The sequence below is a fragment of the Mycteria americana genome, chromosome Z, assembly GCF_035582795.1.
Source record: "Mycteria americana isolate JAX WOST 10 ecotype Jacksonville Zoo and Gardens chromosome Z, USCA_MyAme_1.0, whole genome shotgun sequence".
NCBI lineage: Eukaryota > Metazoa > Chordata > Aves > Ciconiiformes > Ciconiidae > Mycteria > Mycteria americana.
This window is the reverse complement of record NC_134396.1, coordinates 30873935-30897909: the sequence shown is the minus strand read 5'-3', so window position 1 is coordinate 30897909 and position 23975 is coordinate 30873935. Positions and strand designations below refer to the sequence as shown.

Here is a 23975-nt window from a genome sequence, read left to right as displayed (position 1 = left end):
ACGCTGTTGTCCTCAGGACAAGCGTCAAATCCTGTCACAGCTACTCACATGTATTTAAAAAGGATTCGTGCTGAATGTGGTTACTGGTCACTGGAGTATTTCAAGATAGTAAACCCTTCATTTTCTCTCTTTTTTCCTTTTTTTCTGCCTTTTTTTTGTTTTTAAAGAAAAATAGGGCACATCTCCCTCTCCGTCCCAGTTCCCCATAGCAGGGTAATGCTCACTATTTGTGCAAACCATTAAACTCCTGGAAAATATCAGAAGCTATTACCACAACTTCCTTTATGAGTGAGTTGGTAATGGCTAACACTTAAAAAAAGGGAAATCTCCCAGCCCATCAAGCAGTAATTCCTCCTTATTATTGTAGTGGCATATTTGATGGGCCCGTGGGTCTCATCCAGCAATGAAATGGTGTGCGGTGAACTGGGAGGCACAGAGACTGTAGAAGCATGACTCATTTCAGAACTGGGTATGTCTTTGATATTTAGTTAATCCTTTCACCGCCTCCCTAGCAAAACCAGTGAATTTCCCACTCTGCTGAAAAAAGGCTGGTTGGGAATGAGAAGGAAGGAACCCCTACTAAAGGACAAAGAATATTTTTTAAAAAATGTAAAATGAGGGATGCTATTCACAACACTCCCTGTAAGAAAAATAAATTGTAGAAAAACTGTTACCCTAAAAAAATAGATTGTATTGTCCCTGAATATGCAGATTCAGATTCTTTAAGAACAGTAGAACCAGATTATAATAATCAGCCTAAAAAAAAGTCATCCTTTGCATCATAAAAATAAGTTGCTTCCATGTAGAAATAGTTTTATGAAAAACAGAATTAAGGTGTAATACAGAAACACAATGGTTTGCATTTTTATCCTATGCTGAGAGCATAGTCAGTAGCTTTCCGTTGATTACCTCCACCTGGGGATTGGGGCAATACCTTGTAGTCTGGGAGATCAATGCTTGGAAATAAAGAATCCCAAAAATCAACATATTCCTACAGAGTTGTAGGGCTGGTTGCCAGTACAAAGGTCAATCTAGAGGCCAGATGACCAGGTCCCTCAAACGCTCCCAGGAAGCGACAAGTAAGGAGGGTAAGGCTGCCACATCTCCTCCGAGTGACATTCTGGGAGGTCTGGACAGGAGCTGCCAGGAGAATCTCGTCTGGCTTCCCTCATCCTTCCTCTTGTTCTGCTCCAGCTGCAGGGCAGTGGCAAGGAAATGCCACCAGCCTGCTTTTTCTGAAATACCCCTGCCTGCATTGGAGCTGAACTGTCCTGAAAGATGGGAAATGCAAAAGATCACTCACAGACGGCCAAAGCCAAACAGACTGGCTGGGAAGTGCTCCAAAAGCATTTCCAAACTTCATCCATTTTTCACCTGATTAAATTGTAAACCTGAAACTCCTGCCAGCTCTGTATCTGTTTGGTGGACCCTTGTGGCAGAATGCGTGCTCACCCAGTACACCTCTCCTCATCCTAAAGCAGCCAGGAACTTCGTCTGGTGTGACTTACTCTGTTAGACGATGCCAGCAAGTCAGCTCCAGTCAGGCAGGACCTGTTCGCAAGCCAGGGTCTCTGCTGAATTTACAAAATTGCCAGGGTGTGAGAGGCCTGAAGGTGGCACGGCTGCTGCTTCCTCTTTTGCCCAGTTTGAGAGTACAGACAAAAACATTGACACTTTTCCCCGTTACTTGCTTGTGTATGGAGATGACTTTGCTTCCTCCGCTGCCTCTGCACAGCCTTCCTTTTCTCACTGGCAGTCTTGTTCACACGACATAAATACCAGCCCGCACCGTGCAAGTACTCTGCCTGCTAGTGAGAAATGAGAGTGTCCAGTACTGCACCACGGCAGCCCCACAGCCCCCAGACAGCCCAGGATTTACTCTTTTACTTTAACTGAAGTCAGTAGTACTGGAGTGTGTGCTTCCAATTAAGCGCGTGTTTAAGAGCTGTGATTTATCAGTGCTTAAACTAGTGTAATCCACTGGCCAAAACATAGGGTTGAATTCAGGTAGCCAAAAAATCTATTCATGGAGGAAAGGAGACATAAAGTTAACTGTTAGGAACATTGAAAATTAATTTTAAGAAAGACACATGGTTTCTTTTCTTAAAACACATCTGTATATTGCTTTTATAGCAAGAATTTGGAAACAAAAGCTATGCATAAAAGGAGCAGAGGCTTTATCCTGGTCATGTTTCCTATTTGAAGAGAATGAAATTCTTTCCATATCACATGAAACATTTCAGGGCTGCTGTTAACTTTACGCATAAAGCATCCCCTTGCAAAGGCTCCTGACACAAGCACCGTGCCCAGACAGAACATGTTTTTCCCACCTCATGACGCAGGGAAACCAAACATGGTTACAATCTGTTTGGATTTTGGGAAATCCAGGAGACTCAGGCTTAACATGTGCTGAACAGTCCTGGAGCTTGTTTTAAGAGATGCCAGAAGTTATATACAAGTAATTTTGATGCCGGTTAAGTAGTTTCTAGACAGAAGTTTGTCTGCAAGAGAAGTAGCTGGAGTGAAGAAGAAAGTTTATTTTCCAAAAATAAAAGCTACGTTTTTTCCCAGGACTTATTCTAGTCTTCCTATATCCAACTAACGTTTGTTCCAATAGTGTCATTTAATATTTGCTTTCATCTGAATGTCTTTGCAGCTTACAAAATTGTTAAATGTTTTAAGCATAAAAGCCTTTCTCCAAACCCTGTATGCCTGGAAGCATTCCCACTTCCATCAAGTCTAATAAGAGCTGTTACCTCTTGTTACCGATCTTCCTTTCTCATATTCTTACGACATCACACTACAAAAACACCACTGCAAATCACACAGCTAAAGAGATCTTACATGCATTTTCAACTGCAAGTTGTAAACAGAAAAAAACATGTATTTCAGAGAAGGATTTTTCTTGTGAAAAACAGATCCTAAGGGCTAGCATCAGGTCTGATTGGCCAGACCTACTACAACCCACTGGCCGAATTGCATTCTATGCCTCCCAAAGAAGAAATTGAATATCCATGTAATAGTGGGTTTATGAGCCCTGTGCCTTGGCTCCACTGCTGCAGTGCATTGCCACTCAAATGGGTGTATTTATAATAGCGTTACCGTTCAGGTCAGGGGTACACCTTTGAAGCAAGTTTTCTAGTCATTGCCCCCTGCAATGCCTCGTTCCTCATCACAGGGCAGGCTTGGGGTGCACCAACGTCGTTCCTTTTGGAGGACAACATCACTCCTTTTGCGTGCCATCACACCAGGAGATTTTTTTCCAGCAAGCAATGGGCATCCAGTCCACAGGGCCAACCTGCTGTCAAAGGCAAGCCCTCAAAATGCTCCGGTGGTGGGCACCCCCTCCTCAGCACTGGGTGTTTTGCTCTGCCTGGGGCAGGGTAGCTCTGGCTGGTGCAGAGGCCCCAGCATGGGGCAGAGCCCACTGCGCAGGGGGCTGCAGGCGGCCAAGGCAGCCCCAGCTGCCCCCCTGCCTCTTGCCCGGCTGCTGTGCTGGGGGGTGGCCAGCGCCACGGAAGGGAACCGGTATCCAGCTCGCAAGCTCTTGCAGGTGGCCTTGTCGTCTGTGGGAGCTTTAACTTGGCAGCTGCCCACAAGAGGGATTTTGCACATCACAAAGCTAGGTGAGCTTTTACATATTTGCCCGATGTTTGAAAAGAGCTGTTCGTCCTACTGCTGGATCCTGTTACAGCCGTGAGCTCAGCTCCTGGCAGTATTAGTCACACCAGTTGTCTTCCCAGAGGCACAAGTGTGGGAGCTGTTTTGCAAGAGCTATGGGCTGAGCCTTTCATAAATGCTTAACCCTTTATTTAACGCTGATTTATTATTTCCTCCTGAGAAAGAAATACATTCTTTAGCCTAGATGATGGCTCTTGGAGCAGTGAAAGTGAGCTGCCACACCAGCAGGACAGCCAGGCTTAACTGCGTGTCCCTTCTGCTAAGGTCCCCGATGGGAGACATGACCAGGAAAAACATGGTGTGCCACTGTGTTTGCCAGGAAACCACCCGCTTGCCAGGGAGGCATTTCTCACCTCTCCAGGACACCACAGGGAGTGGAGATGGTCTTGCCAGGAGCTCAACGCCACTCGCAATAGTGATGAGACCCAGTAAGGCACATTTTATTCCCCAGACTTTATGTACTTGCACATAACATCCTATGCTCATTACGTCCTTGGTGAATTCATCAGTCATAACATCAAACTTAAACCTCACTGTAGGATGGGATGTGCTTTCAACATGAGTGCCAGTGGGAAAACTTTTTTATTGGCAGAAGGGAGTTTATAAACATGTTATGACATTCTTCTTCATCTGATTTATGCTGAGATATCCCAGACGCTTAAGGGCAGAAGTAAACTAGGATGCATACATACATTTCCTCTGCCAGTAGTGCCCATATTTCACAGGGGCATGAATAAATAAACATTCCGAGATAAGAAGTGGAAAATTCTTTCCTCTGTCTGAAGGAATTTAAAGTACTCCTTTTATGCTATGCTCCCAGCCTTCCTTATAATTCGATAGTGTTGTTAGCATTCTTGTAGTGCTGATTATTTAAACAGAAAAGAAAACCAAGTTTTTAATTTTGCATTTCTTCTCTCCAGTAATCCTTCAAAATATTGCTCTGGGTTGAGAGACAAAGTTAGTGGGATTTACAGACTTACTGGTACAACAGCAAGAAACCAGTTTAGGTTAGGTTAGGCTAGGTTAGGTTAGGTTTCGTTAGGTTAGGTTAGGCTAAGCTAGGCTGGGTGAGGAGCAGGGCAAATGGAGTGGAGATACTTGGGGTTAGAAACTCCTTTCTCGGGAAGTGCAGTGGTTCCTGCTTAGTACTACATACAGTGACGTCGCGGGGTGGGGGAAGAGGAAAGAGGAGGGGTGATCTCCTAACAAACAGCTGTGGCAGCTGTGGAGAGAAAAAAGGAGGAAGATCAGGAGCAGCAGCAGCAGTCCGACCCCTGCAGCAGGTAATATCTCTTGAGCACAGGTGACCTGGACTGCTCAAATGCGAAAAGGAAGGGGAAAAAAAAGTGCGGTGGGATGTGCCCGTGAGAGATAAGTACATCTTTTGTACTGGTTCTCAGCAGCTTTCTTCTTCCTGAGCTATAGCGCTTGCAGCTTGTCACAGGGGTGGGAGGGGGAAGGGGTAGAAGTTCAGACCAATATGACTTAAAAGGAAACCATGTCAGCAGAGGGGCTTTTCTAGCAGAGCTTTCCTGCAGAAAAAAAAAAAAAAGGAACATTGCTCTCTGGTTTCAGCCTGAAGGTTGCTTCCTCATGTGCAGCCAGCCAGTATGGGCGCAGGGGAAGGCAGCAGGGAGGCAGGCAGCAATAGCTCTGCAGGCAAGGAGGTGCTCAGTGCGTGCAGGCCTGGGTGGGACCCCCACGAGAGGGACCTGCGTGTGGCCTTCATCCTGGCACCTTGCAAGGGACACCCAGCCGGACCGAGGGCTGCCCTGAGCTGGGTGCCACTGCTGTGCTACCTGTCACCTTAGCTCAAGGGGGACATGGTCCTGACCACCTTCAGACACTGAGGGCACCTACCTCCGTACTTACCTCAGATGACAGCTACCACAGAGACACACTGAAGACCTTCATGCTAAAAATAACAAAATGCAACAATTATACTTACGTGATTTTTCTGCCTGTGGAAATATGTCAGGCTTCGCAAGCTACAGCTATATCACTGGTAAAGTCTCTGCTGGTGAACAAAAGGGAAAAGAGGATGTTTGAGACCATGCTGCTGTTGTGTGCTAGTTCTGAGTGGTTTTATGTTTCATCTGCTTTCCTAGGTTTTGAGCCCAGAGAGAAAGCAGATAAAGTTTTCCGCTAAGTAAGGTTGATCCTAAATATGATAAATGCATCCCATTGATGTAGTTGGTATAAAATCAGCCTCGTTAAGTAACGTGGAACCAACAACTAAAACAACAGACAGCGAGTCCAGCCTTCTGGGTCTCTCTACTGCAAGACCCACGCCTGTTTCTTTCTCCCGTTACCAACGCAGGCAGAGTGCTGAAACGTGCAGTGCTCCTCCAACGCCTTCAAATGAAAGCAACTCGAAAGTGCTAAAGCACGTCACGCTGCAAGGAATAAATGCAGCAGCAGGTCCAGTTTACAAACCAGGCACTAGGGAGGCTAGGCGAGGTTCGTAAGGTCAGCCAAGTCTGGGGCAGGGTCAGGAACCGGGCCAGGTAGCCCAGCTACCTGGTGGGCTGCTAGTCAGTGCTTGGTCTGCAAGGGTGCTGCGGAAGCAGGCTCTGTGAGGTAAGCGCGGAATGATGCCCGCTGTGAACTGAGGGGAGCACGAAATCTAATTAAAACCCTTCTCTTCTGCCAGTGACCTTTCGAATAGAAGCAGACAGCTGAATTTTGTGTTGTGACACGAAACTGTCAGGACTCTGAAATAGGTTATCCTCAGTCTGCTTCTGGTTCTCTAGGTAAAGAGATCAGGTTTTGGATGAGAAAGACCTTAGAGAACAGTTACATTTCAGTTTCCTTTGATTACAGTGAAATCACCTTTTATTTTCTGCAGATTTCTTCACTTCCGTCAAAGGCTTCTGTTTGGTCTTAGGTACCTTTTGTGCGGGGATTAACACAGTAGGATGAAACCCCATTTTGAGATTAGGGTTGTTCCTTCACACAGTGGAGAGCATCACCAAGTGAGGGAGCTGTGCTGCTTGCAGCTCTGGGGCTGGGGTCGGCCCTCCAGGTAACACCGGCACGCTGCCTGCCAGCACATCTCTGCACTTCACTGGGAATATGGGGCCCTCCGTAAATGCCATCAGTGTGTACACGTTTCAGTAGTTGCCAGCACATTTTTAAGATGATGAATTCTAATATGCAACAGCTGCCGTATTGCCAAAACACTAGTGTGAAGCTGTGTTTGCAAATGTCTTCTTGGTTACGCCCTCTTTAGCCAAGATTAAGCAGTTTAAGAATTGTAAAGACAAAAATTTTCTAGCCAGCCAATGGAGGAAGAGTTCAGAAAATAAGCCCAAATCACTGAAAGACAAGTTCTGAGGATGAGAGGCAGACGTAGCAAACTAGACTTCAGAAGAAGAGAGAAACCGTATGCTCAGATTGCATTCCTGTACAAAGCTCACAGGGCAGTATCAGACCAAAGAGACTGGTGGAGGTACTGACTGCAACTTTCATACCCATTACAGCAATTCCTGTCCATCCATTAATAAGGCTGTTTCTTAAATCAGAACAATGATGTTCTTCATTTTTTGCCTTTTTGTAACGTACAGTGCCCCATCTTTTTTTCTTACCACAAGAGAGAACAAAGTGTCATTCAGTAATACAGCAGATGGGATTTGGGGTCAATATTTATAGAGCTCACTGGACTTTACTCCAATTCAGTTGTATTATACTTTTCCCAAAAGGAGTGTTTATGGAATGCATTCCTTTGTCTGGGTCCTCATATGTCTTATTTTCATAGTATCAAAGGGCACTGATGCGTCTCGGGAGGTACATTATGCCAACAAATCTTTCTGTGCTTATAGCAGTGACGATATGAATAGCAGCCATCCTGCATAACAGGAGGAGAGGAAGAAAGGCATTTTCTATGACCTCCCTAGGATATACTTAGATTAAAAATTTAGAAGATCAGTTTATCTAGATCAATTTACAGAAGTGTGTATTGTTATTTATGGTCTTGGTCCAATGCTGGGAATGAATAATATGCATTTATTGTATTTAGATATTTCTAAACACAGAAATTCACTGCGTTTGTTAATGAACAGACACAAACGAAACAATTTTGATGGCAGAGGCATACCACGTGAACAAACTGGATCAAGGGGCAACTTAAAGAGATCTTACTACTTATTGGGGCAGGAAATTAATTGGTCAAACACAAGAGATAAATTCTAGTACAAAATTAGCAAATTCATTTCCCCAAAAGGTGGACAGTACTTTTCATAGCTGGAGGACAGGCAAGCCTCTCTTTCTGGAATAAGTCAGAAGAAAATACATTTATGGGAAAGGAAAATTAAGTATCTCCAGAGCATATGAAGTTTTGCAAGAAGTCAGATTACCTATGAAAATTAGGTTAGAATAGCTACAAAAGTTAGTCTGCTCCAACAGGAGAAGATTCACACTATTGAATGCAACTTGAAACACAGGCTGTGCAGAAAGACAAAGACCCTAATTTAATGTTTATCTGGAAAACCTGTAGAGCAAGTTGGTTAAAAAAGGGAAAGACAGATATCCTTCAGACTGCATCAAATAAAAGCAGATTGAAATGTGGCTTGCTTTTCCATTTTTTCACCTACATTTTTATAAATACTTACAACTATGCTGTCTGCTGGAGGCACTGCAGGTTATTTGCATCGTCCTTCAAGCTGTCTTCAGTGCATGCTAGAGGCATGTCTTCTGGGAAGAACAGGATAAACCTCACCCAGATGCAGAAATCCTGAGGCTGGCGTCTGCGGGAGCCCAAGACCCTCAGCAGGGCTGCGGCGGGTGCGACCCCAGCAGTGCCTCAAGTCTGGTCACACCGTCAAGGCAGAGCCAAGCCAAGGGGCTCAGGCTTGAATCCCGCACTCAGTGGAGTGTCTTTGTTTAGTTACTTTTTCCTGTGGAGGCACAGATTTCACCGTCTGGCCACAGATCAGCCTAATCACGGGTGGGCACTCGTAAAATTTTTCTGGGCATATCCTAGGTATACCAACAAAGGGAGCCTTTGACCCGTTAGGGAGAGTACTGTTCTGCCACCGCTGGCGGACACGGGCAGTTTCCACTGATCAGTTTACATTTCAGCTGTTTTCCTTTGATTTCCTAACATGTCCAAGGAGGGTGCAATTTCTACAGGTCAAAAAGCTTGAACACTGTAGTAAGTCATACAGTTTGCTTTATCATTTTCACCTCCACAGCTTTACCATGAACACCTACCTCTTTGTGTATGACTTAATGCAATTCTGTGGGCATTCCTGGATATTTACAAATATGATCATCAGGTTCATGTCATTTGGAAAAGGTAGGATTCCTTCTATATTTTTCTTAAACATTTTAAGAGGCAGTTACACACAGAAACATCAAATTAGAGATAAAGTTAGGATTCTGAATAGGTGTACGCCCAATACCAGGGGCTGTAATTTCAATTAGAAAAACATTGTTTTTTCCATTAAAAAGGATGAACAAATTACTGGTACCTATGTTCTGCCTGTATCACATCACGAATTAAGCTCTTGTTTTGCTAGTGAGCTTTAATATTCAGCAACGTGCTAGTAACATTTGACTTGGACATAGACCTAAATGTGACTAGGTCCAGTCATTACGGTGAACATTAATCTTACGGAAGCCACTATGAGGGAATATCTTTGTGGTTATTGCACATGACTCTCTATCTCCCAAAACATCACAACGTATTTCTCTTTCCGTTGCCTGGGGTTAAGGCACGAAAACAGAAAACTAGTGACTGGAAATTTAAAATGATTTATAATGGTGGACAGTTGTAGGCACATTAAATACCTGCTTTGTGGTCGACTTGTTTTAGGAGGTGCCATGGGTACAGATACAGGCAGGAGCTCAACATCTCCTCATGTTCAGACATTTCTCACATATTTCCTCCACATTTCCTCATATTCAGAAATATCCTAAAGCGGTATCTCTAAACCAACACATCCTGCACGGTGTTTGCCAGTGCACCAAGTACAGGGGATCCCATTCTTTTCTCAGCTTCCTGCCTCTGTGTCAGAGCCACACACACAGAGGGGACGGCCTCCTCCCCGCCCCAAAGCTTTGCTTCTGCTACCCAAAATTTTGGTACTGTGTGAGCTTGTCATCTCCAGTGGTGATAGGGCAAGAGCAAATGCAGTAGTTGGTCCACACTTTTACTATATAACCACCCTCTAATTTTCCTCTTCACTTTTGTCTGTAGACTCATTGGCCGACACATTTTACTCCATAGGACTTGTAATGCGCCTTTGCCAGTTGTTATCTATATTGGAGATCCTACACATCCTCATTGGCATTGATAAAAGCCGTCTCTTCCCCAGGTTTTTGCAGGTAAGTCTACTTCTCAGGACCCTCCTCCCACGACCTACACACTCCAGCCATGGCTGCCCCTGGGGACAAGCCCAGGCTGAACTACCCTGAATGGTCCACCTGCACCCTTCCTCAGGGAGCTTGGTCTGCTAAAGGTTTGCTAACTGCAGGAACTGAGGCCTCAGAACCGGGTTGGGAAAGAGCTGCTTGCTCAACTTTTTTCTTTTTGAGTGAAGCTGAATGGTGAGTGCCCTATGCCCAGCCCACAACAGCAGGGACCTGGAAGATGCCCTGAGGAGCGTCCATCTGCAGAAATGAGGCAGCCCCCATTTCTAAGGCACCGCAGGTGGCTGAGGATACTACCTCCCCAGCCAACTTGTTTACAGCCAGAAGACAACATTTCAGAGCCTAAGTTTCAGTAGCTAATTCTTTTCCATGCCATTTCCTCACTGGCAAGTGCGTATTTATTTTGTAGACAAGCACAACACAAGATTGTGTGCGGTAGCAAAGGGATGGCAGTGAGAAAACCACCTGCATCAAACCTCCTGGAGCAGAGTTTGCTGGCAGTCATGGAGTGTGGAAGGAAAAGAATTGATTAAGAAAGAGAAATTAAGGGACTGAAGAATTAATGCTGGGAGGGGAAAGAAAGGAGAATTGTCATATTCTTGCTGTAAGGGCCTCTGCCCTCTCAAACCCAGACATGGTCAAATCGTGGCAACATCCAGAGGTTCTGACACTGTTAAGGGGTTTACAGGGTATATGGTCAGCTATAGGCAGAAAACCAGCCAAAAGATCACATGCTATAGCAGAAAACAAGATGATTCTCTGACGTTTGCCTTACCACACTCTTGTTTTCTGTTGGGAGTTAATCTCAGGTTTTGGTATTTTTCTTAATGCATTGGAAAAAGTAAAAATGTTGAGTTTACCTTCAAACCTTTCCAATCCTTAGTATTTGAATAATGGTGAAACTGGTATTGCTCTCAGCAGTCAGAAGGTAGAAGACTAAGAGTAGTTAGTTATGTTTTTAGTTTTCTGGATAGCCCATTTTTGTCAAATGACATATTGCATGGGTGAAGATGTTCCTCTTTTTAAATGCCCATTAGAAATTGATTGACTAATACAGATCTCTGTTCTTTATGCTGCTCACTAAGTATGGTAGCAAATTCGTCAAAATGCAATTATCTGTTTTTCCCTGACTAAATCTACATGCTTTTACACTAATTGGGGGGCGGGGGGGAGTATCCTATCTAACGTGTCCTGTAACAAATCTCATATCATCTCTTGGAGAGAGGAGCAGCCTGCTAATGGTAGTAGTCATTAAAGCAAGGCTTGTCCTGGCAGAGTTTACACATTCCCCAGCCCTGACATAGTCTGTTCCTTTCCTACCCAGCCATACAGAAGCAGAGATCAGGGAAGCCTGCACAAACACTGCTCTGTGTTGCTGCAAAAGACACTAGATACGAAATCGATACTCTGAGCAAGAAAACGGCGACCTTTCATGGGTAGTGCAATTACTGCAGTGCTCTCCAGGGCAGCATGGAGAAGGTGGGTCAGGGAAGGATACGGCACTGTGACTCCAAACATTTGCCTCACAACAACGGTATCTTTGGATCTTTACTTGGCTCTTTCCCCAAGTGTTCTCTCACCGCAAACACCACTCTCTTGCCTTGATGTTAGCAGTAGTCTCATGCTGTCCAGGCATGGTGTACAAGCTCTTTGGTGTAAAGTCTGCTTTCACTTGGGTTGCCCTGCTTTTGCTGTGAGCAGGTTAAGCAGTTGTGTGCCCACAGTATTCCCATGTGCCTTGCCACACTTTCCTCCCTGCCTCTTAGGAAAAAAAACCAAACATATATTTTCCACAATGCACTGGGGAAGGACTGTGAGAGATTTACTGCAGCCTACTGGACTACTGTACATAGTCAGGGCACTGGTAAAGCTGGAAGAATTTGATAGCGACTGCCCTGTTCTGCGTTCCCACCACCTGTTCTGACTCTAAGCTTAAAACGTATCCCTAGATGTATCCCCCAGGCCATGCACATGCATGCATATCCCCAGTGAAGTTCATCTCAGGCAGTCTCTAGGATGAGAGAGCAGGTGGCTATGGCAATGTTAGGGAAGCACATGGGTGGAGGTAATGCCACCTTGAATAAAACAAGCTCTGAAAGCATCCCTGCGGTGGTTGGTTGGTTTGTAGGCATTATAGCAGAGACAAGATTTAAGCAGAGTTTGAATGAAGGATTTCTGCCTAATACCCCATTTATTGTAGTTTAGTAGCGTTTACAAGGAACGCTTTGAGATATGCATTACAGAGAGTGGAAAAGCAAATTCACAGGTGCTTTCTGGAAAAACCCATCCAGGATGTCCTCATTGAGGGACAAAGTCTCAGGCCACCAGGCACCTGAGAAGGGTTAGGTAGGCCAAGGCCAAGTTGCACCATGAAAGAAAGATGAGTTCTGTGTGATGGATGCTCTGGAAGAAGAGAAGACAAGGGAGGGTCACAAAGTTGGTGCAAAGGGATGTCTCTCAGGGCATTTGCAGCTTGAATGCCTGGCCAGGGAATAAAGGCTGATGGGACTGGCACTTTAGCAAAAGAGAGAGTAGGAAAGATGTAAGAAAAGACTGGTGTTTTTGTGAAAAAACCCCACCAGTTCTTCATCCTGTGCAAACACGATTGGATTTACCAGACCAAAAGCAATGTACTACAGCTTTATGACAGGACAATTAATTTTTAACTTAATCTAAATATTTAGTAACACTTTTCTTATTTTTTTTTTTTTTTTAAACATTCAATAAATTGAAGGGCTACGTAAGGGTTTCAGTTACCAAGTACGATTCTGCACAGTCATGGTTGTTAAAAAATGGAAATGAACGTGCTGCTTGCTCCTGCCCTAACCTCAGCTAGTTCTAATTTGCTCTGTTTCACTCATGTGCTTCAAATGCCCAGGCTGCCTTGCGGAAATTTATGCCATTCTACAGAACTTGCTGCATCCTGTGAGAGACCAGTGCTGGGAGAGGAAGGAAATTCCAGTTTGATCTTAACACAAAGAACAAGAAGAAATGAAAAATGAAATCATTGTATTTATGCTTTGTGAGGTGTCAGCACATACTTCCTTTTTATGAACATGAAAACACAGGACTTCTATTTTGCCTTTTTTTTTTTTTAATCAAGAGAGTAGCAACAGAGAATACCGTATTTTCATTCATGCAAGGACAGATGATCCATAGAAGAAATGAGCCATGGCTGAGCAGCAGCACATGCTTTTCATATGTATGTGTATATATGTATGTGTGTATACACATACACATACATGTATGTGTGTATATTTATATATGTACATGAGTCCATGTATATACGTATACAGACGTGTGTGTATAGGGGCACAATATCAACAGACATTTACTGGAATACCCTCTTCTTCAAGTAGCACCCTGCCTTGTCACTTGCTGAAAAGGTCCCCAGCCGCTGCATCTACCTTCAATTTGTGTGGGTTACCTAAAGGTGTGAGTGCTACGAAAGAAGAGAGCACAATGTCTTGAAGGGGAATAAAGACAAGCAGGCAGGCAACCTCCTGACTTACAGAGGAAAGAGGTAGGATGCCACTGTCCATGCTCATGAGGACATCACAGCTGCCCCGAGCAGCCAGGCCTGTCCTGCCCCCCAGACGTGCTGCGGAGCACGGCCACAGGTGGTTTTCAGTTTCGGCCTCTGATGGCTGCTTTGTGCATCCCATTGTTTGCTGGCTGAGACTGCAGTCTAACAGGAATAGAAGACCTGCAGGGGACCTGCTTTGTGTCAGGTCCAATTCCCTGCTCTTGCAGGTGCTTATAACCTACTTTACACAGTCTAATTACTGACTTCATCACCTGCAACTAGTGAGGCTGCGTGCCTCCACTGCTCCCCCTTCCCAAACATCAGTCCTCTGATGGAGGAAACCTGCTGAGCCCCAGCTCGGTGACACTCACTGCCTCTTGCGCGTCTCCATGTGCCCCGGGGAGAGAAAGAAATCCACAGCCTCTTCCCCTCCCAGACCATGAGGCTGAATTGTGGGTGTCCATAGCCGCCCTGTCTCATCGGCCAGTGCTCATCCTTTTGAAACTGGGGAAGGTACCTGCCTGTCTGCTTCTTACCCCTTAATCTCACTGAAATGGGATGAGCTCCTGATCACTTGACCCGTGCCGTTTTCTAGCACTGTTCCACCCAGCCACCTCTTGAAGACCAAGTGACCGTTTGGAAAATCTGCCAGCTCTCACATCTACAAACATGTCAACCTGTTCGTTATCATGATGTCTCCAGATGAGACAATTCCCTGTGGCAATTCCCTGAAATATCTCTCATATTAACAATGTTGCAGAACTCTCTCTCCACATACCAGTCTGATTTTAGGGTTGCTAACAAAATGCTGACACTACCAATGCTGCGCCCTTCACCAAAATTATTTTAACTCAGGTTCTATTTTATTTATTCTTTCCAGCACACAATCCTGTTCAATGCTCACACTGCTTTTACCTTTGTTTTGATTTCCCTCCTGTGATGGTTGTCCCATCATGCTTCTCCTATCTCTGTTGTATCTGGTTTCAGATCCTGCATCAATACTTCCAGTTCCCACATTTTCTTGCCAGGTTCCTCAGCATCAGCGTACAAACACAGGACTTACTATCTCTCACTCTCTGTTTCCTGGCCCGTCTATACAGAAGTCTGTCAACATCTGACCTTCTTAGAAATCAATTCCTCAGTTAGGCACCAATGGGATCAGCAGCATAAGATGACAGTCAGGGCAGGGCGAGAGGCAGCAAAACCATTTTTATCTGTTGTGGCCCCTCAGCGCTTTTCAAGATGAGGAACCAGATCCCTAGGGGATGGACACGCTCTCTTTCTGTATGAAAAATTGCTCTCACGTAATTTTGCTGAATAGTGAAGTGACGGCTGCTTTATCCAACAGATGTGGTTTGCAAATAAAGTCTGTAGCCAAAATGTTCCACACATTAGCTGGTAAACATTATATAGCAAAACTGCTGCACAAATTTGCTCAGAGGCCAATTTCTGATTTCGTTTAAGGTAGGAGTAAGGGGAAGGGGGAAACCAGTGAAGAAGAATGACTGCACTTATAAAAACCACCTTGTTAATCTGTTTTCATTTCATGACTTTTCACTGACTTCACATCTTAACCCATAAAATCATTAAACCTAAGGTACCTTATGGAAGAGATGGCAGATGTAAAAAAACCTGAGTGAAGCTATACTGATTCATACCAACTGAACAGATGCATGTTTTCTCCTTCAACACTTTCAAACAGAGTGTAAATCAGAGTGAACTGGTACCGTTCTGGGAGAGTTTCACAAGCAACTGTTGGCAGTACTGACTACTACAGACATATTTATTTTACAGAGCAGGCCATGGATACCGATAGGAAACTTGTCCGAGAAAGCTGCAAAAAGACACACTTGTTTTTAATTTCTTGAGCTTTAATACTGCCAAAGTATTTTTTTAAGCTGGAGACACTGCCTGTTCAATCCACTTTTGTATCTTTGCATTTGTAAAGGCATACCTTGTGGGTCAGATAAGGTTCAATCACTAGAAAAATGTTATGACATAAATATTATGGCAATAATTCACATAAATGACAAGCTTAAACCCACTTCTCCTAGCCAGGAATAAGGAGGAAAGAAAAACAAGGAATTCACTTTTCCTCCTCCTTTCTGCAAATCTTACATGAGAGAGATCCCTTGGGGTGCAGATCTCCAAGCTATGGAAAGCAGGGCCGGGACTGTGCAATACGCACTGTCTGGCACACTACCCACCCGAGGGCCCCTGGTATCCCACAGCCTCCCATGCAGCCGACAGCCAAGGAAGCTTCCCCTGCCAGCCCTCCAGGCACCAGGGCGCAGTGGGAGAAGTCCTTGCTCCCACGACCTCAGCCGGCTCATCCCCAGGTTTCCTGGGCTGCAAACCCAAGTCATCCCCGTTGGCAAGCAAACCTCCACCCTTCCCATAGCAGATCTATGATGCTGCAGCCAACAGTTTCCAGTTCCCCAAGCTGGAGGACAGCGGGGCCTTGAACAAAAGGAGGCCAAGAAGCGAAACGTTCACTGGAGCATTTGCGTAAAGCAAACTGGATTCGCCCGTGGCCTCCTATTTTGCCAAAACGGCACAGAAAAGAGGGCTATAGAAGGTGCTACCTGAATTCACAATTCTTTTTTCTTTTCAGATCACCGAGAGAATAATTGTTTTATTTGTCGTGATCAACAGTCAGGAAGAAGTTCAAGGGAAATATGTCGTGTGTGTTTTATTTTTCCTTTGGAATTTATTAGATGTGGTCAGGTAAGCAGTCAACGGCAAAACTGTAAGGGGAAAATGGGTCATTCTTGCGAGCAGAAACCCACCTCCACTGTGCTGCAGGCTCATTCCAATTATTTTGAAATTGGTAGAAAAGCTTATTATCCATTTTAAAAAAAATCTTGGACCTTATAAGCTACTTACTAATTTTAACAAAAATCTGCATAGTTGAGAGGCAGAGTGACTTACAGAAGTAAATCGCTGCATTAACATTTGTGGTTCAAAGGATTTGACCTTTTTAACAACATTTAGAAGAAAATCACAACTACCTCCTGGGGAACAGCAATTTCCAAAACTGATTTACAATCCTATTGCTTTATTATTATTTTTTTTAAACATCTCACTTCAATCCAAGATTGACAGCACAATAAGGCAGCACTGGCAGAACTTCTTACTAAGACAGAAAGACTATTCTGGTTTAATTGCACTGTGCTTTCCAAAAAGCCAAAAGCTCCTGCTGCAGAAACTGAGAATTTTGGTGTAGTAGGGCATGTATCACACTGCAGGGACAATGCGCATGAGGCAAAATGGATAGGAATACAATTCAGGATTTTTGTTTCAGAAATTTTGTATGGTAGAAGGTTACCAGTACCTCCCTGTGGTAAAAGTATAATGGGGAAAATTCCACGTTACTGACTTTTGCATCGATATGTGAACTCAGTAACATTTCTCAAATGTAACTTAACCCTCTATGGACCTCAGTTTGTAGACTTACAGCAGGGAAGACATATGAAATTAAGAAGCATTTTGACAAGACATAGCCCTCATGGCAACCTCTGTATGGGAGCAAATTTTTTTCTTAACTTTTTTCTTTCTGCTAAAATAGTTTTCTGCTATTTTAAGTACATTGCTTTGGAGACTGACTGGGGAATATGGATTTAGGCAGCAAATGTTATAAAAGAGATTTGAAAAAGGAAAGCGTCAGGATTGATAAAGATTTTAAGTCAGCTTCAGAGTATTTGTACTACATGCGTTAATAAACTACTACTTGTATTAGTTATTTGGATTATTGCTCTACGCCATTTCTTTTTGAAGTTTGTAAAGCTAAAATAGTAGAACCTAATCTCAAATGAAAGGGTTCTGTGCAGCTGGAGAGAGGCCAAAAGTGTAAACAATATCAGCTGTAAAGTCCTGACATTGCCTAACAGTCCTATCAATGCATCGTTGTTTTCTATTGCTGCTAAAAACCACGGTCCAGCATCATAGCAGTAACAGTGGCCATTTAATAGGCAAGATACTGTGGTCTATAGCAGCAAATGACCAAGTCAAATAATAACGCATAGTGCAACTCATACAGATTTAGAATTCTTACCTGATGTCTTTTACAGCATCTTTGCCATGTCCTAGCATCTCAAAGCCGCCGCCATGTCTAAATGTGTACAGGAATCTATCCAATCCCTTAGCCAACTAGTCTTGAAATATTACAAGTTCTTCCACATGGTTCTTCAGGGACATAAATATCCTGTGCATTATGGCTAATGATATACTGAAAGCAAATTCTGCAAGGTTTTCTATAGCTGATGTTTCCTGCTTATACCATAAACAGCCCAATAAGGTGTATAGAGAGGGAGTAGCTGTTTCCTTTTAGTCTTGGGTTGAGATTATGCCTTAAAAGCAATAATAATAAAAAAAGGAGATAATCCTGAGGTTGCAGAAGGCAAACTTGGTCAAATGAATTAATAAGAAGGGAATACAGAAAGTTTGTTTAATGCTGGTTCCATCAGAAACAGTCCTGGCTCACAGTGGCTTAAAAATTCTTATTCTCGTATCTCTAGCAAGACCACAGGGCAAAAAGCCTTTCAGCTGACCAAAAATGCAATCAGACCTGTTTCTCTGGTGTTTGGAAAGCTGCTGTACCACTTTTAGATCAAACTAGCTAGAATTAGCTCACCTTTGGAGACTGAAGTCCTAGGCATTCTGGTCTCCCACTGAGCAGCAGTTAACAGTCACAGTAAGAATAAAATGCTGCAATACACTGGAGAGCAGCTGCTGGTTTTTTGCACCTACTACCCCTTCTGAGGTCTAGTGGAGGAGCAGCTGTACTACAGAAGATTAAGTACCTGCAATTACCTTGCTGCTTAGCCTCCTCCAGCACTGGTTTAGCTGGTTCAGCAGTCATAAATCAGCATTTTCTCAGTCCCAAGCAAGAGTCATATTCTGTCTGCCCCTCTCAGTTGTAACATCCTTATCTGAAATTCATTTTCTGATGGCCCAATATGAAATCATACTGGTTTCTGATAGAGCCTTCAGGCTGTATTGCTGTCTGCCTGCTCTAGGGTAACACACAGACAACCCTGCTGAAACAATGAACCATCTACGTTCAGACATCAATTAGAGCCAGAACAAAACTGTTGCAATATTGCTCCGACATTTTCTCAGATAGGCAGCTCCAAGCTCTTCTGCAATTCCCTTGGGCTTCTCCATAACACATCTTTATTTTAAAGACATGATCATTCCCTCTGAGCTCATCTGCTGTTCCTCTTGCTGCAGGTACACTTACAACATGTTAGCAAGGACGGGAATATACTACCTACCACTGACATGGCTCAACTTCTCACTGTGCATCCCACTCTATCCCCTTTCAGTTCTGGCTAAAGGTAAGGACATGGGAAAGGTACCAACGACTTGCTTCCTTAATCTTCTTCAGTCAAATTTTATCAGTTCAATTGTCATTTGTGTTTAAGATACTTCTTTTTGTGTTGCCAAAGTAGTCATAAATGTTCATGTACTCCCATATTAACCTGTATGTCACCTATCTTTCTCTTTTCTGTGCTTTTTTCCTTAATAAGTGTTCTCTGGGTTTTGTCTGTCTGTTTTTTTTTTTTTATTTTGTTTTTTAACAGTGTGGGAAAACATTCATTTTTCTGGGTAAAGCACGAAAATACCCCCACAAAAGACACACAGATTCCCCCATTCCAGACTGACCACATTAGACAGCAAGTCCCAAAGCTGCCTTCTCCCCGACTAAGGCTGACCTTATTGGCTCAGACCATACTTAGCAGCTTATCATACTTACACCAGGAAATGTGCCCACTGAGATCATATTGAAAGCAGTGCAACCTCAGGTTGCAATTTTATATTATGTTATTTTATATTATATTTATTATTTATAAATAATATAATAATAGAAAAATTATTCATTATTTATTATTATTTTATATTTATATTATTTTATATTATATTTATTGTTATTATTTATATTAGCAATACTTGCTAATTCTAATATTAAGAGCAATTAGCACCTCAGACCTACAAAACTGAACTCAAGGAGAAAACAACATGTGCATATGCATATGAATGACATGGTAAATTCAGTATATAATATAGCTATCTGTGCCTTAAAGGTAACTGACTTTTACATGAAGCTTTTTGATGATCTTCCACCTCCTTTTGACTAAAGATTTACCATGTTATTTTACAGCATTTGCAATTTGTGTATCACTGCCTTATTTTGAATCCTTTGGCACATATTCCATCAAGCTACCATTTCCATTCGCCTTCTCAGTCTACTTCCCCTATGTTCTGAAAACGTACCTGCTAGTGCTGTTTATAGGTAAGTATCTCATCTTCCAGAAAGCTGGGTCTCAACACAACTAGGATGCCTATGGCAAGAAAAAAATCAAATCAGTATACCTCCTTTCACAAACTCTAACTCTCTCTGCCACATCTCCTGCAGACCAGTGCAGGGAAGTTCATCACCAGCTGTTTTGATTTCCCATGTCTTTCAATACAAATAATTGAATTTGGAAGAGACAGTGTGTGTGAGGCATAAAAATACAAAACAAAAATACAAAAATTGCTTCAATGACCCTGGCCTTACAGCTACTTACTGAAGTTGCCCTTTTTTTTTTTTTCTAAATCAATTCCCATTTGATCATGCTCTCATTCTGTGCAACCTCTCCTCACTCATTCCTCCTAGCTGGCATGAGAAGTTATATCTAAATTGAGACTTTTACAGCTCGATTATCCAAAGGGATGGAAAAAAAAGCCCACCCCCAAATCTGGATGTAAATAGACCCCTTCTTCTCGACAAAATACTTTTGAAAAATTTGAATGGAATTTGGCTACATTACAGCCAAGTCTTCATTCTGTCATTGGCTTTAACACTAATTTGAAGGATCTCGTCTTTGTGATGCAGTGTTCTGTTCCTAAGTTCATGGAAGGAACTGTGCAAGGTTGCCAGATGAAGGCTCATACTGTTCCTTCTAAATGAACTGAAGACACTTTGGACTCTACTCCCTTGTTCTTACATAATTTTGTGTTTTGATTCAGGTATGTGCTTTATCATCCAGAACCTCTTCTCCGAAAGGAAGGCACACCTAGGGACAGGAAACATCAAAAAGAAAAGAAGCTAAGTTGATCATCTGTTTGGAAATAAGAAATATATTCCCAGTGAGCTGCTGCATATCATAGGTTAAAAAGAAATTAGACAAAGATTTTCAGTGCAAAACTCCTGTTTGCATGTACATTATCTGGCTGTGTAGAATTTTCAGAAAAGGCAGGTCTCTCTAATGCACCTCAAAAATGGAGCAGCTCAAAATAACTAGTTACTTTTGAAAGTTTTGACTTCAAATGGCAGGAGTTTTAAAAATGAATATATTTTTTTCTAACATATATTAGAGAACTCTGAAAAAAAATTGAAGAGTGCCTCCACTCACAGTAAACACCCTTATTTTGGTGTTAATTCTTGCCTCAGCAACAGATACTCTGTAATTACAATATCATTTTATCTACAAGATTATTTTGTATTAGGCCAACATGTATGTGCCTCATATATATAAATGCTAAATTGACTAGAACTGGAACCTCTCAAGGAGCAGACGCTGGAAACTTTGCAGCCTTTGAGATTCACATGCTGATTAGCCCCAGGCATTCACGAAGGATCCCTCACATTCTGGCCCAACCTTCACTTCGCCAAACAAGATTCCAGAAAACGCAGCTAAACTACAAAGGCAAGTGATCACGTACTCATCTACTGTATGTTCAAGGGGATATTCAAGGCTCAGGAGTAAAAACTTATAATCATGTGTCTGGCAGACATTTAAGAATCTCCTTCCCCACAATTCTTCCATGCTGAACAGCAGACAGATACGCAAAAGTGTGATGTAGTCAGGCCAAATATATGTTGTTCTTTAAAGGGAAGTGAATGACTATCAAAAGCCATGTGCAAAATTCTAGCCATGTTACTCAAGCGCGTTGCTCCTCACACTTCTGTAGGACTATCTGTGAGAATGCAACTAGAACATAGTCTCTTCAAAGGTTGGGAATGAAGAATACGGACAGTAACCCAGTGGACTGTACAGACAAAAATGGACAAATAACTGCTTAGATGCTGGCAGAGGCTTTTCTGATGTTTCATCCATATTGATTATCACCTAAATTTGAATTCAAGCAGGTGGGGGAGAAAAGTGAGGCCATTTTTTTTGAGCTGGACTGAAAACTGGGGGGAGGGAGGAAAGATAATAGATGGAAGGAGGAAAGAGAATAGTTGGAAGGAAGATAATATTTAAAGGGAAAATGAACACTATCACAATACAAATAGGCTTTTGCCTGTATGACTTTCTAAACCATGCACCCTAAGAGGGCCTATAAGGAAAGGCTGAAGCTGGCCTTGATGAACTCAGTTGTTACGGAAGGTCACCTACTATAATTTTTATTTATTTAATACATGTGGCAGACAATGCCTGCAGACTATTGTGACCACTGGAGTATTCACAAACCATAAGCAACAAGGTCATGCATGCAATAGTACAAGGTCAACCCTGGATTTTTTTTTTGAAAGCACTGCAAACAGAGGTAGGAGTCTGGAGCTTATTAGAGAAACACAAGTACTTCCACTTTGGACTTCTGTCTGACCCAAACTGATTCAAGTGTGGACAATGTGAAGAAATGTATAGAGCAGCTGAGTAGGATGACAGCTTTGAAGAAGAGAGCCAGAATAAGAACACTTCACATCAAACCACTAGATAACATGCTAAAGGTGAAACATGGACATTTTCCCCTTGGAAATTCAATCTAATGCGTTTGTCATCAAGCTGCCTGGAGTTAACATACCTTGTAGGAGGAAATATGACATATGATACTGTATTGGATCTACATCGCAAGGCTTTGGCAGTGGGGAAGCTGCAGGGATGGCCTCCCTGAGAAGAAGCCAGGGGCTTCCCCCATGCGAGACACAGCTGGCTCCAGTCAACTCCGAAACAGAGCCACCGCAGGACACTACTGAGCAAAACAGCAAAGCTGATGGTGCCTTTGTGAAAACCTATTTAAGAAAAGGTAAAAAATGCTATGCAGTAGCTGTGAGACAGAAGAATAAGAGAAATGCAAGAGAAACAGCTCTGCAGACACCAAGGTCAGTGGGGAAGGAGAGGAGGAGGTGCTCCAGGCACTGTAGCAGATTCCCCTGTGGCCCATGGAGAAGACCATGGTAGAGCAGGTCGTCCCTCCACAGCCCGTGCAGGACCATGCCAGACAAGATATCCACACTGTAGCCTCTGGAGGACCCCACACTGCAGCAGGTGGATGTACCCAGAGGGAAGCTGCAGCCCATGGAAAGCCCACACAGGAGCAAATTCCTGGCAGGAACCATGGCCCATGAGGGACCCACACTGGAGCAGCCTTTTCCAGATGGACTGTACCCCATGGAAAGGATCCATGCTAAAGCAGTTCTTGAAGAGCTGCAGCCTGTGAGAAGGAACCATGTTGGAACAGTTCATGAAGGACTGTATCCCATGGGAGGGACCCCATGCTGGAGCAGGGGAACAGTGTGAAGAGGAACAAGCAGCAGAGATGAAGGTTTATGAACTGACTGCAACCCCCATTCCCTACCCACCCTGCACTGCTTGGGGAGGGAGGAGGTAGAAGAGTCAGGAACGAAGCAGTGAAGTTGAGCCTAGGAAGAAGGGAGGGGTGGGGGGAAGGTGTTTTTAGTTTTGTCTTTGTTTCTTACCACCCTACTCTATTTTTAATTGGCAATAAATTACTCTTCCCCAAGTCAAGTCTGTTTTTGTGCCAGTAAATGGTAAATAATCTCCCTGTCTTTATCTTGACCCACAAGTTTTCTCATCCTATTTTCTCCCTGTCCTGTTTCTCCCTGTCACTCCGCCCTGAGGTGGAGTGAGAGGAGCAGCTGAATGGGCATCTGGCAGCCAGCCAAGGTCAAACCTACCACAGATATTTTATTAAGCCATGTTTATTGTTTTATGTTAAAAAAAAATCAGGATGTGATGTTCTCCCTTTGCATTGATTCTTACAGCTGGCTAAAAGGCTGGAATAGGAGAAGGATTCTTTAAAATTCACTGTGGGGAGGACCTCCAAACCTAAACTGCATGAAAAAGGCATGAAGTTAATGACAGAAGACTTCCCCACCCCTTTCTGGTGCAGAGGTAACTTGGAGCAGGCAATTGGGAGATCCAGGGTATGAGCCTTCCATGTGTGACCATAGTAGGCCACTGTAACTTCAGTTCCAATGCCTTACCTTAGTTTCTGGAAAAGTTCAGGATTAGGCAGGCAAAAAGGTGTTTAAAAAGTTGCCCAAGTCTCTCCGCCTCTGGGAACTTAAATCTTTGTTCAAAACTTGTATCAGTCTTGAGATCCCAGCTCATCTGTATCTCCACTTAGATCATCTGATATTGGAATCAAAATAAGTGTTGTT

General features: G+C 43.3%; 1 protein-coding gene across 2 annotated transcripts; it reads left to right on the top strand.

Moving 5' to 3' along the window:
• Positions 1 to 4869: 4869 nt before the first annotated feature.
• Positions 4870 to 23376, top strand: HACD4 (3-hydroxyacyl-CoA dehydratase 4). 2 transcript variants are annotated; one of them, XM_075527115.1, is made up of 7 exons: positions 4870 to 4964; positions 8874 to 8977; positions 9911 to 10008; positions 16194 to 16306; positions 18812 to 18918; positions 19743 to 19874; positions 20594 to 23376. In XM_075527115.1, the coding sequence occupies exons 2-7, from the start codon at positions 8881 to 8883 to the stop codon at positions 20674 to 20676; spliced, it is 630 nt and encodes a 209-aa protein (XP_075383230.1). In that variant the 5' UTR covers positions 4870 to 4964; positions 8874 to 8880; the 3' UTR covers positions 20677 to 23376. The 2 variants fall into 2 exon arrangements, with proteins under 2 accessions (XP_075383230.1, XP_075383229.1); XM_075527114.1 differs by having other exon boundaries at positions 9881 to 10008.
• The last annotated feature ends 599 nt before the right edge of the window (positions 23377 to 23975 follow it).

Bases quoted from the DNA above. Each gene is read 5' to 3' on its own strand.
- HACD4 (XM_075527114.1), top strand. From the start codon at position 8,881: ATGAACACCTACCTCTTTGTGTATGACTTAATGCAATTCTGTGGGCAT. The intron at 16,307-18,811 runs GTAAGCAGTCAA...CTCTTGCTGCAG, and splicing joins AATTTATTAGATGTGGTCAG to GTACACTTACAACATGTTAG. The intron at 19,875-20,593 runs GTAAGTATCTCA...GTTTTGATTCAG, and splicing joins CCTGCTAGTGCTGTTTATAG to GTATGTGCTTTATCATCCAG.